General features: G+C 50.2%; 3 protein-coding genes and 2 pseudogenes across 3 annotated transcripts, besides 3 other annotated features; all 5 read right to left on the bottom strand.

Annotated features, from left to right (window-relative positions):
• On the bottom strand, positions 1-863 carry Tc00.1047053506507.60 (annotated as a pseudogene; the record flags this gene model as incomplete).
• Positions 1-10,677: a sequence feature (areas not merged during assembly with more than two copies in the genome that could not be assigned to a particular haplotype).
• Positions 3,486-3,519: a microsatellite.
• On the bottom strand, positions 3,981-6,290 carry Tc00.1047053506507.40 (annotated as a pseudogene).
• Tc00.1047053506507.30 (beta galactofuranosyl glycosyltransferase, putative) lies at positions 9,039-10,064 on the bottom strand (the record flags this gene model as incomplete). Its single annotated transcript, XM_802545.1, has 1 exon — positions 9,039-10,064. One exon carries the CDS (start codon positions 10,062-10,064, stop codon positions 9,039-9,041), a length of 1,026 nt encoding a protein of 341 aa, XP_807638.1.
• Positions 10,678-13,708: a sequence feature (heterozygous, non-Esmeraldo-like haplotype).
• On the bottom strand, positions 11,635-12,081 carry Tc00.1047053506507.20 (hypothetical protein, conserved; the record flags this gene model as incomplete). Its single annotated transcript, XM_802544.1, has 1 exon — positions 11,635-12,081. The coding sequence occupies one exon, from the start codon at positions 12,079-12,081 to the stop codon at positions 11,635-11,637; it is 447 nt and encodes a 148-aa protein (XP_807637.1).
• On the bottom strand, positions 12,613-13,708 carry Tc00.1047053506507.10 (N-acetylglucosamine-6-phosphate deacetylase-like protein, putative; the record flags this gene model as incomplete). Its single annotated transcript, XM_802543.1, has 1 exon — positions 12,613-13,708. A coding segment is annotated over one exon (1,096 nt), but the record flags the coding sequence as incomplete, so codon positions are not given.

The following is a 13,708-nucleotide window of genomic DNA, read 5'->3' as shown; positions in this document are numbered from 1 at the left end:
TTTTAATACATTTCATCCCTTACAGTCCCCTCCATCCTCGCATAAGCATCTGTTGCCTGCATTTCGCCCAATACTCCCGCATCGTGGATATACCTCGTGGGATCACTGATAAAATCCCTCAGTAAGACATTCCGATTGGCGCGCAAAATGCCTCTGCCTTCAAATTCCAGCGTAAGAAAATCATTCAGCTTTACGTCCATGACGCGAACTCTTCCTTTAAACAGTACCTCTTCGATCTTAGCAGATAAGTTAAATATTATTTGTTGCTGTTCCCGCCTTGCCCTTTCTTCTGCCTCACGCCTTTCTTCCCTCAGTACCTGCGTGAGTACTCTTTTTAGTTTTTCATTTGCAAGAGGAGTGACCGTATCCTTTCTTTCATAGTCCCTCCATTGCTCAAGAAAGTCCACACCCTCGTGATGAAGTTTATAAATAGCCTCCAATAGTATTTTCCTTTCCTCCAGCTCTCTTTTCATCTCTCTTTCCAGCTCTTGGTACGACGGCGATGCCTTTATTGTGTGTAATAACCCTTTCTTTTTGATAAACGTCTCGGGATTCTGAACAAAATTCCCCATCGAGACGTTCCCATTTCTTTCCACAACCCACTCCTCGCCCCAGTTGCTTCGGAGGAAATCGTTCAGCTTCATGTTGGCCCTGTTAGTGGTTCCCTCCAGGAGAATATCCTCTAAAGTGCTGCTCATGGTCCACTGCAGTCGATACATTCCCTCCAATCTTCTGCGAGTCGTAGAGGAGTAATCTGTGTCACCTTCAAATTCCGACCTTGTTCTCCTCCGACCTCCCTGCGAGACATTGGACGATTGACTCTCCATATTGCCGTAAAGTCCTTCCTCGGGCCTTCCAGACATTGTTTCTCCTTGCTTTCTTAGTTAGTTTGAGTTAGATCTAAACAATAGCCACCAAACAAAAAAGGGGAATGAGAAAAAGAAAGACAATAGGCACAGTTATGAATCGAAGCCACAGCAAGAGACTCACCCACACAGTGTGACGGCACAGTATTCGATAAAAGCCAAATGCACGAGGACCACCGCAACGACGGCGAGTGAATGTCATCCACCCAGCACAGTGTTGGTGAGAGCAAACAACAATAATAACAACGTGGTGCGCACGGAGGGCTCCTCCACGCATACCGCTCGCCACGGTCCCGCACCCGTGTGGCACCGCCGACACCGCACACACTCTGCAAGAGGACGTGGACACATAAGCCCTGACAGAAGCACAAATCATACACACCGCAACAGCGATGCATCACGGTAATCCCCCACAAAACAGAAAAGAGTGCAACTTGCATGCTTTATGGAAAATATCTGCGGTGTGCATGGCAAAAGAGTGCCGTGACGCTGCCTTTCATATTGCATTCGCCATTCACGTATCACTGGGAAGCACGCAGCCACCACTCCTCCGTTCCGCTCCCCGTGCTGCTCGTGTCGCTCCACTGGAGGAAGTTGTCACCGCACATCCCCATCCCCGTGCATTGCGGAATACAAACCTGCCACACGGCATGGGTGCGGCGCCGCACCAATAAATCCCAGGAAACTCCCCACTGCCTCGTGTGGCACGGGCGGCAGTCTCATTATGCCTGCGAAAGGCTTTTTTTCAAACAATAACGCGGCCCCACCAAACGCCCGTAAGAACGTTTGGTCCGTCGAACACAAAGGAGTTGAGCGGGAGAACAGCAAGAAAGACAACACCGGCAGCCATGAGCAGCCCGCACACGCCAACACACCGCTGCCCCGCATATCACCAAAAATAAAAATAACAAAGAAACATGTCACATCCCAACTGCAAATCGCAAGTGCGGCTGCAGCACACACTCCCACCTCCTGGGCGTGTGCGGCCCCTCGCTGCTCGGCGCTCTAAGTGGGATCAACAAAAGCACCAATTCGGAAAAATTCTACCACCGCCACAGCAGTCACGCTCCCCATTTCTCAGAAAGGCGAAGGCTTGCAGTGGCGCAGCGGACAGCGGCACGCACAGTCGTAGGGTAATGGACTGCCGCGGGAATCACGCAACGGCGATGCGCCCCTCCTTTGGGCCTCCCAACAAAAATACATGTATCGCGCAGTCCCCGTGAGCAACACACATTGAACCGTATGCAGCTCTACTACTGTGGCCATCCGCACACACAGCATGAGTGCGACAACGCAGGCAAGGAAACACGGAATAACACCACGCATCCCTCCCATAAAGGTCAGGCGGCGTCCGTGCTGCCTTCAACAATAATTCCACCCCACATCACCCTTCTGCATATCCGCAGCAAAAAGGCCCACACGGTGCACACTACATTAGAATTTCCTAAAGAGCAAACCGGATCATCAGAGTGCTGCACACTTCTCAATGTTGGGTAGAGGCTCTCTGATCCTTGTCGCCGCCAGCCCGCGGTATTATGGAGGAGCATTACGTTCTCGGCATATCTCTCCATTTACTTCACTTTCCCGACGCCGCAAATGAAGTGACGTCCCACAAGTGATTTCGACCGTTCTGAAGAACGTGACGTATCAGACGCGCTGAAACTGTGCGCGTGTGTGTTATTACGGGCGAGCGACGCAATGCTCTCGCACATCCATGTATTCCGATCCTGCGCAACACACCATTCAGTGGTGCTGAAAGCGTTGGACACCGAACACGCACAAATCGCACAATGAATGCCTCTGGAGAACAAACTACCCATTAACGTCGCCGCAGGCACCGTGACAACAAAGTAACAAAAGAAATCCGACCTCTGCGCGTCCTCCCGCAAGAAGGTGAAGACACACACGCTTGTTCCCTTTAGTTTCACTCCAACTGCTCGGAATTGATGGGTCTATAGTAGGAAACACGCCACTCTTCCCTCGCTCCCTGTCACGAGGCATGGATGCTGCGAGAGGCTGCCAAGATGAGCCTCATGTGTGTGGAGGACCCCAATGCTCGGGGCAGGTCGACAGCCACCCACACTCAGCCCCACTCACAAAAGGGCAAAGGCAAGGAGAAGAGAAGCCCGCCGCACAGTGCATTCAAGAAGGCACACGCAGAAGCACCGCCATCCACATCGTACCGCAAAACAGCAATGCGCACAGCACACCCACGGCCGCAACAAGAGGAACGAGGCGCATCCAAGTCCACCACAGTCCTTTACTTACCCTTGCCCCGAAGGAAAAGCGTTACGCCTCACAGCAGGTCGTGGCGGTGGCACCCCACACTCACAGTGAGGCACGGCGCACACCATCCGCTCCCCTCAGAACGCACTCATCAGGGCGCCCAGACGCCCTCGCACCATCGCAATGGGGGAACACAAACAATCAACGTCGCGGACTATCGATGCTTCTAGTAGAAAAGAAAAAGTGATGAGAGCGTGTCAACTGCACAGCTAGCAGTGGGACACCCAATGGGACAAAAAGACACATGGTGGCATTCAGCACAGCATATAATAAAACAAGCCGCAGCAAATTGCCAAATACAGAAAAACAAGAAAAAAGGCGTAGGTTCAGCGGAAATAAATAAATAAATAAATAATAAAGAAAAAAAATCGCATCAGTGGACTTTCATTTCGTATATCCCTCAGCGTAGCAGGAATTGTGCATCTCCATATGTTTCTTACAGAGAGAAAAAAAGATCGCAGTGTTCCACGTGTCCACACGAAATCCCTCACATTTCATGAGGCACTCGGCCTCTTCCTCCACCCCTCGTTTTGCACAGTCCGTGGGACGCACAGCAATGAGGCCGGCACCGCGTGCGGTGCAACAAAAGCAAATAAAACAGGGGGAAACACGTCACTCATGAGAGTGTGCAGCTAGCGGCGAACAAAAAATAAATTAAAAAATAGTAAAAAGGCAGGGGTTCTGATCCCTCCTACAAGGCACCAGCAGCACATTATATCTAGAGGTGAAAACAAAAGGGATTTAAAAATTCCTCAACGGAGTGCATTGAGTCTTCCTGAAAAGCTGCACACCCTTTTCCACGGGGAGTCGCGGCTCCGCTCCCGCCGTTTCACACAGCTGAGAGCTGCAATGCCCAGAGCCCCAGAAAAAGAAGCAACAGGATCCGAGGCACACACACACGCACCGTGCCGTAGCCACTAAAGCCCTTCTCCAAAAAAGTGTTGTTCGTGAGCTGAGAGGCGTTTCCATCTTTTGAGCCACTGTCAGTTCCCGCTGGATCATCCGGCCCTTCAAGCATTTTCCCAGAAAGAGACTCTGGAAGAACAAGGTTGCTGGCAACAACTTTTGCGGCTTCTTCCCGGGTCAATATGCGGTTGCACAAAAAGACACTCGTCACTGTCAAATACTTGTTTTGGCTCCCGGTGTCGCTTGCACTGCTTCCATTCCCTCCAATGTAAAAGTGTGAATTCGTGCGTGGCCCCTTTCCCGATGATGATGTCGTTTTAGCATCCCACGCACACTCACCATTGATCTATACGAAGGCCTTGTTGCCGGTCCTGCAGCGTGAGCACCACTCATTATTGTTTGTTCAACTCCCAAAGGCCGGTGTGTTTGTTTGCGTTGAACATCACATCCCAACTCCCTTCATGGCTGTGCGACAGCCAAAAGTGCACAGTGCGGCCTGCTTCCTTCGCGCCAATCAAAGGGATACTCTTGACGCCCGCGTGTGTCTCGCGAATAGCCACCGTCGCCGCAAGAGAGAACTCGTAATTCACAAAGCTACAGTGATTATTATCCTCCTAACTGTTCACGGGTAACATTGCCCTGCGAATTGAAGCCCATTTGTGACATTCTTGCCATTCGTCACCGTTGCAATCACGCAACGGCACTCGTCGATACACGTGTTGGCAGTGCCTGCGTTGGAAAGGTATCCAACCAGACCCACCGTACTTACGGGCGACGCGGAGAAGGAAGCGTCTACGTCCGCCCAATTACGGGGAATGGAAGTGATCATCTGCAGCTCCTCCGTCAGGGGGGCAGGAAACAGGCTGCTTTTCTCTTCATTCTCCATTGCTCCCACAAGGTGCAACACACCATCCGAGTACAGCAGGGCGTTGGCAATCGGCTTATTCACAGCGGCGTCCATGAAAGCCGGTCCAACGCAAAACACGCGGTTGCTGTCAGTCACCCAAACGTAGAGCGCACGGGCCTCACTCTCCCACCACGGGGAGCTCACTTCCCAAGCCTACAGCATGACGCTCTTTCCTCCAACGGTCGCGGTGACAATGGCTCCCACACGCAAGCTCTTTTCCCAAAGAACCGATTGTGAATTGGTCCAAACGCCCGCAATTGTCCCGGGTACTTCCACACACACTGCCCCCCTGTCACGTGACTTGTGCACTCTGCAGTACCGGCTCCCATAGCAATGAGTAATCACGAGAAGTTGTCCCTGTTCCCACTCGGCAATGAGAAGGTCAATGCAGTCCGCAGGAAAAATGCCCCTTGAAAGCACTCAGCTGCTGCCGCCGTCCGTCGAACAGATGATCATGGAGAAATCGTCTTTTTCGTCATTATACGCAATCACGGGGACACAAGCGTGCCATTCAAAACACCTGAGCCACAAAAAACCTTCAATCCATTCGCACCGCGCTCGTGGGTCTCGGGAATGATCTGTGATCACAGCAATTTGGGTTCACACCAGTGGATCAGCTCGCTCCGTCTGCCGTCATTGGGCTGCGTGAATTCACCCACAACCAGTTGAACATCACGGTCCCTCAACGCCCAATTGAACCCACCATTCGTACCAAGCTTTCGCTAACTTCCCGCACGAAGAAACGCCCTATTGCCGCTCTCAATTGCCGTGGGATTGAACGCGGAGCCTACACCACCCTTTATATTCGCTGTGCTCAACACGATGTGTGCATTCCGGCCATTATTAAACCCACCAAAAAAAGACGAATTCCACGCAAAAAAGATGGAACCCGCCAAAATATCCGCATGAGAAAGCTCACTCGGTGCCCCATCGCTATCATTAAGCGTCGTGTAACCCCCATCAAAGACAACCGTCAGTCTACAAACACCCACAAGAGCGAGCGATCCAAACGAATCCCTCCTCCCACCTGCATCAGTCCCACCCTTCGGTTCCAAATGCGTTCATCCCGGAACAAAAATAAAGGCCACCCACGACAGCCGCGCAATCACTTAATTCTCCCCCGTCGATGCGGCCGCAGCTCCACAGGTGGCTCAGCACATCACGACAAGGAGGAGGAGCAGCACCGCGGAAGTAAACACACGCCGGGACATGTTGGGCCTCGGCGGCTCACTCTCTCTTCCTTCCCTCCTCCTTCCGCTGCATCCGGTCACGCGGCGACGGTTGTGTGTGCGGGTTTCCTTCACTGCAGCAACACGTGAGAGCATATAAATATGTGTGTGGGCGGTGTGTGTGCTGTTGTTTCTTTCAGTGCCTTGCAATTTCACAGTAGCAATTCGCGCTTGTTTGTAACTTCTTTCCTTTGTGTCCGTGTTCAGGAAGTGGTGAAGAGAACAGAAGCAACAGCAAATCAGACACGTCAGCGGAGAGCAGAGCACCCACGCAAAGTGCGGGAAAAAAGACAATCCGGAAGGGACAGCATGGAAAACAATTGCACACAGAAAAAAAAAAAAATAACAGCACGGCAAGTCACAGAAGAAGCCAACACACACACACACATGCAAGCGGAGTTTTATTATTCGGCAACGCCATTCAAAGTCTTGCCAAAACAGTCTGCAAGTGATACAGTGATCAGTCACACGCTCCCGGTGCACCGCCGCGGCAAGGACGCAGACACAAACGAAAATATGTGCACAGACGTGGGCGGCACCAATTCACAGCACAGTCACATGACACATGCTCTCTCGGTCCATCCCACGTCCCGCCTCAAAAGGCCGCGGCAAGCACCAATCAACAAAATAATGAGGCGGTGGAGACAAATTCCCTGCAGGCCATTCAGGGCTCCACAGCAACGCCACCAACAGGAACGTGCAGCCCTCTGCTTGCAGTGCAGGCCTCTTTGCTCCTGGCCTCTCGGGGCGTTGAACACCTCCCCGACCATCTCGCGCTCACAAAACAAGCCTCACGCAGATGCCATTCATTTTCTCCGCAAATGGTGTTGCCGCGCTGAATCATGTGCAAATAATCCACAACACACCACCCAAAGTTTCCTTCCATCGTCACAGAAGAAAAAGACAAAAATGTTTTGAAAAGTCAACATAAATACCAATTCGCCCTAGTCACTGCGCATTGCCCCGCACACGATCGCTGTTACTCGCCCCTCCGCTCCCCTCTCATCCCATTCCTGCCTGCCAGGACGTGCATCACAGTCGCAATCCCTCCCAAGAAAGACTTTGCCACGTGCTGGCACGGGCACATTTTTTCCCTTTGCATCCCGGTCTTCCGCCCACAGGAGGGCAAACAGGGAGACTGCGTGCATGTGCAAAACTCATGAAATTCAAAGAAATACGGCACGCAGGGCAACCCCGCCCACGGATTGTAGAGTTCACTCAAACACCGCAGCAGGAAGAGCAAACGTCCTCTCGTTGCTTTTCTGAGAGGCCGATTCATTACCATCACGCCGCCTCAACAGCGTGTACCGGCGAGCGGAGGAGGTGACTGCCCAATCGTACCTCGCGTCGGAGGTACCCATAACGTCTCCCTGCGGCTACGTGCCGTCACCAACAAGCCGCATGGCAGAACGCAACACAATTCACCCACTCGCCAATAAAATAAATAAACATGCATCTCACCGTCATAAAAAGGCCATCAACAACCATTTCACGGCAGACACCAAATGCCAAGGGATTGAAAAATATATATATACGCGGATGTTCTCCCACAATACATTCCAACAAAAGATATTCTCTCAAGCCTAAAATAAACACCGTAAAGTCACAGAAGCCGCCTCGTCAAGCCAAAAATCGGGTGATGCCCCTCCTCGCAATGCTCTGCTGTCCGCAGACACCGCCCTCTGTGGTGTTCAAGCAAAGAAAAACGTTCAAAAACCAACAGCAAGAGAAACCTCCACACGCAACGTGTGCACCACCGTGGAGCATCGCTTCTATCCCCGCAAGTAAAACAGGCGCCGTCACACCATCCGCAAGGATCGTCAAAAACACGCCAAATTGCAAAGTACGCAACACGCTCCGCCGTGACCATCGTTTTCCCGATAGGGCAGCCCACTTCCGTCCACCGCGTCTGCCAAGCAGGGCACACCAGGCCTGCCGCTGCAACGCAAAAAAGAATCAGAAATACGCAACGGATCCCGTCGCAGTCGTTGGCTCAGCCGCCGTGTTGAGGCTTGGGAGGGGCGGATGGAGGAATAAAAAAAAAACGGGCAAATGTCCCCGCGGAATCCCGCATTCCGCGCAGTCCCAATGGCCAGAGGGTCCTCTGGGGACGCCTGGGAGACGCATCCGCCAAACTCACGCGCACCATCCTTCACGGCACCCCAATCGAGTCCAGCGGGCCTTGTGAAGCACACGGCGCGCCTCAGTGGCGTGGCGAGCAGCCTTCTCGGAGGAAAGGACGCGTGGCAACGGTTCCCCTCCCAATTCACTTTTCTTTTTCTCCTCCTGTTTTTGGTGGCATGTCACAGAAGGGGAGCGCACTTCATGTCCCCGAGCCCTTCTCTCGGTGCACGCACAAAAACAGAGAGGGGAATAATAAACGAGTGGGTCAGGCGGCACGAAGAAATAAATGTGCGGGAGACAAACAAAACAACAGAACAAACAAAGAGCCCGACAGATATGCACGCAGCATATCCAGCGGAAACGGGTGTCACCCTCAGTGGGTAACTTAGTAGCCAATGGCGGTGTCGATCGCCCACGAAAAGAAACAACGTTCTGCCCACAATATTTTTGGCTTGTTTTCTGCTTCCCTCCCCTGTTATTTCCCCCTCATCCATCATCATCATGTTTCCTGCTTGCTGCCGCCCCCTCCTACCTTCGGCAACACTGCCAAGTTTGGACGCTCCGCCCTCCCCCTGTCATGCCAAATATACGTTTGCGCTCTTTAAAATCCATGGCGTACTCGCTTAAATATTAATCGTGTAAATAACCAAACAGAGGTGTAAATTTCTAAAAATTAAGGCAAAACAAAATAAGAAAGCAAAACTTGTGTTTGTTGCCGAATCATCTTCCTTTAGTCCTCACAGGGTACAAAAGCCTCCTGTCGTAGTCAATACTTGGAACTCTTCGGATCTCATCATGCCCGTAGGCCCGAATGCGTTGTATGCGTGCCTCATCCTTCACCCAAACGTCTAGGGGGACCATGCCGTCATATGGCTCCTTGGACCCATCGCAGCATGCTTTTAGACCGTTCCACTTCATCATGGCATATGGTTGGTTCGTCATCAAAGACTTGACGCGACGGTACCAGAGAGCGTCCGGTAGCTCCAGTTGCTCCGAGAGACGAATATTCGAGCTGCCGCGATGCACAAATTTGCCGCATAAGACATTTCGCTCCTGAAATCCAAGCAAACGGAGGCGCAGGCTGTATTCGACATCCTCCACGTAAGCTGGGTAGAAGTTCTCGCCAAAATATCCCACCGTGCCGATCGCCAGGCGTGTCAACATAACAGACGCAAAACAACTGCTTTTGTAATACGCGCAGAAGTGCCCGTAATGCTTCGAAAATGCCTTTTCACGCTCCTTCACAGAAGCATAACGAACGCGGTCAGGCAGCAGCGCAGACGTCGACAATCGGTCATCGCTCACCGTGGAGCGCAGCACCCTCAAGCCCCGTCGCAAAACAGGACTGTACTCGCTCGGCTCATTCGCCACTTCCGCCGACAACTCATCCATGCGAGCGGCATCATGCCTCGTCATTTCATGCACATCGCGTAGAGGGTTGGGAAGGAGATCGGGTGAAAACATTACGTCGCTGTTTGCCACAAAAACAAAAGGCACTTCCTCGCGCGGCAGCGAGAGTGCAAGTCGTGACCCGATGTTCACGTCAGCGCTGTACCCGATGTTTTCCGGGTGACGACTCACAGCCAGGCGTCCGGACCACCCATAGACCTTCTCGAGTTCCTGCAGGCACAACGACAGCATCGCCTCCCGCCCGTTCTGCACCAAAACCAACAGCCGGATGGGCACACTGATGTTGCACATCATCCTCCGAAAGTCCATCAGATCGAGCATCAGCGGGACCACCATCAAAGGGATAACGTCCGTCCCGTTATTATTTCCCCCAGCCGCCGTGTCGTTGGATCCACCAGAAGCCTTTCCCCGACGCAGTGGATATAGTCCGCCCTGGTCGGATCAGCACCAAACCATACGTGGGATTGTCGCCAAGTAGGAACTCCACTCAAAGAAAAACATCAACATGGACAAAAAATAAAATTAGAAGAGAGCTAAAGCATCCTTTCCAAAAAAAACTCGTGGCTCCGTTTTTTTAAACGCGTGTAACTCCGTGCATATCCCGTTGGAGGCAAAGCCAAGGAAGCATCTCCTGAAAGAAACCAAAACAAGTATAAAAGAAAAATGTGCTCAATGATGGTTCTGTGTCAATTTGAACAAAAAAAAAAGGCTCCTTCCTAAGCAATGGTCATGCACCTCCATTTGGTGAGTGAAGTGGAGGCACGGAGCACGCAGGAGTCTCAACATGACCAGCAACAAAATAAGCAACAAAAGTAAAAATGGCTAAGAACGGAAACAAAAAAAAGAGACCAATGGCACAGTAACAAATGCAGTTCTCGCCGCAGCATGCAAAGCTCTCATACATCTCGTAAAAAAAAAAAGGATGGCGAAACACAACAGTCCAGGGTGCCATTTGTAATACCACATGATTCCATAAAGAATAAAAGTGTTCGTTGAGGAGCCCAAAATGTAATGAATTTTGGAGGGCACCCAAATCGCGGGCCAACAAGCCTGCGGCACTCACCACACATCCCGCACCGCTCAGTCCCCATTCCTCTCATGTAAACTCCCAAAAAAAAAAAAGCACAGTCACCAGACATCCTACATGCCCAAAAACAAAAAAACGTATTTTAAACTGTCCTATCGACACCCGCGAATAAGAAAAGAAACTTCAGTTCAGCATAAAAACGTCGCAGGCACTAAAATAAAAAATAACTGTTCTTCAATATGGGGAATTGTTATAGCTCAGGGCGACAGCCATCCAGACATTCTGAAAACGCAATTCGGGATTTCAAGTCACACCTTGTGCCCAGTATTTCCCCAATCACCTCACCCATCACCACCGCAAGAAACAGCACCTCAATCAGCACCTTGGCGTAATAGCCGAATTCTCTTTCTTTATTTGCCTATTGGGCGCAAACAACAAAAAGCAGCACCACCATAGGGGTCTCCATCCGCTTGAACCTTTTTCTTTTCCTGTAATAAAACCCAGCGGCAGAGTTAGAAATGAAAAACTGTAATAATAAATGTAAAGAGGCAATCAATGCCAAAAAAATGGCAAGCGCTGACAAGGGCATTTCTATAGAAAAGAATCCTTTCAGAGGAAATATAAAAGTACAAATACAGAGAGGTAGATAGATAAATATTTTTTTTTTTTCTAAGCTTCAGGTGCGTCGCTGAATGCCAAAACGTCCGGCAAAAGGATAAATCAGCGAGCGCACACACAAACACACGATGCAAGAAAAAAAAAAAAACAATCCCCAGAGTCGGATTTCTCCTGCTTCAGCACCGCGTAAAAAAACACAAAAAAAAAAAACAGACGTGTTGATTGGTCATAAATACCAGAGAAATAACATTAAAAAGGCTTTCATGATGTTTTTGCTGTACTGTGATAGTGCACTTTCACCTCCCACATTGCCTCCTTCGATCTTCCAGTGCTACTGCTGGCGTCGACGCTGGCGGTGGCTTTCAGAAAGCCTTGGTTTTCCAACCCAACAACAGTATAGTCAAAATTGCCGCCCCATTCGCGCAGTGTGAGGTCGTTTTTTACGTACAACAAAAAAAGTTTTCCGACCTTATCCACTGTGCGGTGTGTTAAAGGATTATCTACAGTATTTGCCCAGACTTCTCGTGGTGCCTCCAGAGGCGTAGGAAGAGACAAGGAACACACAAACGCGGACCATTCTTCCTTCAACTTTGCGGCAACAGGATTCTCCTTGGCCAGTTTCCCAAACTCCTCAACGCCCGCTGCAAGTTGTTCTTTCCCACCGCAAGAATTAGCATCTTTTTTTTCCTTTGTGTTCGTACAGCCCATATTGCTATTTTTTTTTTTTTTATGTGCCTTGTTTTTTATTTTCCCGGTATCTATTTTGGCTATTGAAGGTTCCCTTCCCACACAAACGGAATAAACGTGGTATCACAAGAAAATATAAAGTGCATGTAGTTTGGCAAAGGATACCACAAGCATTCTATCCCGAACAGTCTTTCCTTTCACCTGGTCAATAACAATATTCAATCATCTTCGGCCTTAAATTCTCTGCGTCCCCCTCCCCTCATACGCAACGCACCATTCCCCTGGATTCTTTTGAGTTAACTTTTCTTTTGTACTCTCTTCGTGTTTCGTAAGGAATTCACACGTGAGTCTCTCCTAATAAACACAATTTTATGTGGCTGAATGTCTCCTTCATACACATACAAGAGCACATACACACACAAGGAAAAAAAAAATTATGATAATTTAAAATGTGTCTGCTAATCTTTCCACATTTTCTTCATCCTTCCCTCTCCCCCTTACTCCCAAAAATATTGATTATCAACACTGCTCCCAATACACAGTCTGCTGGACTCACATGTGAGACACGGATGGCCGTAATAGACGATACTCAGCATGTGCAGTCCACTTCCCGTAAATCATGCGCTTTGTTATTGTGTTTAGTTCTGAATTAAGAATCAAAATATTTGCCTTCTTTCCCCTCTCAATCGAGCCTACCCCATCCAGTCGGGCAATTTTTGCGGGGGTCGTGGCAACCATCTTGCAGGCAGAAATAAGGTCCACCCGGAAGAGAGTCACCAGGTTCATAAACTGATCAGCCAAAGAACTGGTGCCCCCCGCAAGCGTTTTCGTCGGCCTGCCGGATGCATCACACAGAGAGCAACCTCCTTCAGCGCGGACGCAACTTAAACGTCCATTGTAGGAAAAACGCTTCCCAGGAAGGTTTTCCGATATACAATCCGTGATCAAAGCAACATCATCACACCCTCTGGAAGAAATTGTCACATGCAAAGGAATGGCATCGGTATGGACAAGGTCTCCGATGATCTCCACATATGGGGGAATGGCACCTCTGTATATTTCTGCATTGGGAAATGAAGAGCAAAGTGCCACATTGACGAGAGATGGATTTCGATGACCAAAGGACATCACATTATGCATATGTGTGACATGAAGCTTGTCCCTCTCCGAGGGTGCAAGTTTCAAGGCACCCAAAATCTCTTTCTTCGTTGCCACTCGGTCGTGTCCAAGTGACGGACGAACTCCCAGGCGGAGTAGGTACCCAATGAGCTCATAGTTGCTGCGCGCGTCAATGTGTGGTGATATCGTCATTATACGCATGGACGGCATGGTGGCACACAGTTTCTTAAAACGCTCAAGATTCCACCTGTTTTCACATGCAGGCAGACCTCCTCGATCGTTAATCACCGGCCCCTCCGCGTGAATACCTCCAAGAAGGCAACAATCAGGAATATAAGCACCCACACGCTTCTCAACTTCTTCAATACATTTTTTGACAAGGTGTTTGTGATCATCTGAAAAGACAATGGATGCCAAAGCACAAAGTGTTCCGCACCGTGCAAGCTCCCTGAGAGTATATTCGGGGTTCGTCCAGTAGCCAATAACATCGTCGGCACCTCCTATTCCATGGTTGTGTATGTCAACAAAA

Source organism: Trypanosoma cruzi, genomic scaffold, assembly GCF_000209065.1.
Source record: "Trypanosoma cruzi strain CL Brener 1047053516971 genomic scaffold, whole genome shotgun sequence".
Lineage (NCBI taxonomy): Eukaryota > Euglenozoa > Kinetoplastea > Trypanosomatida > Trypanosomatidae > Trypanosoma > Trypanosoma cruzi.
Note: the sequence above shows the minus strand (reverse complement) of the source record. Positions and strands in the feature narration are given on the sequence as shown.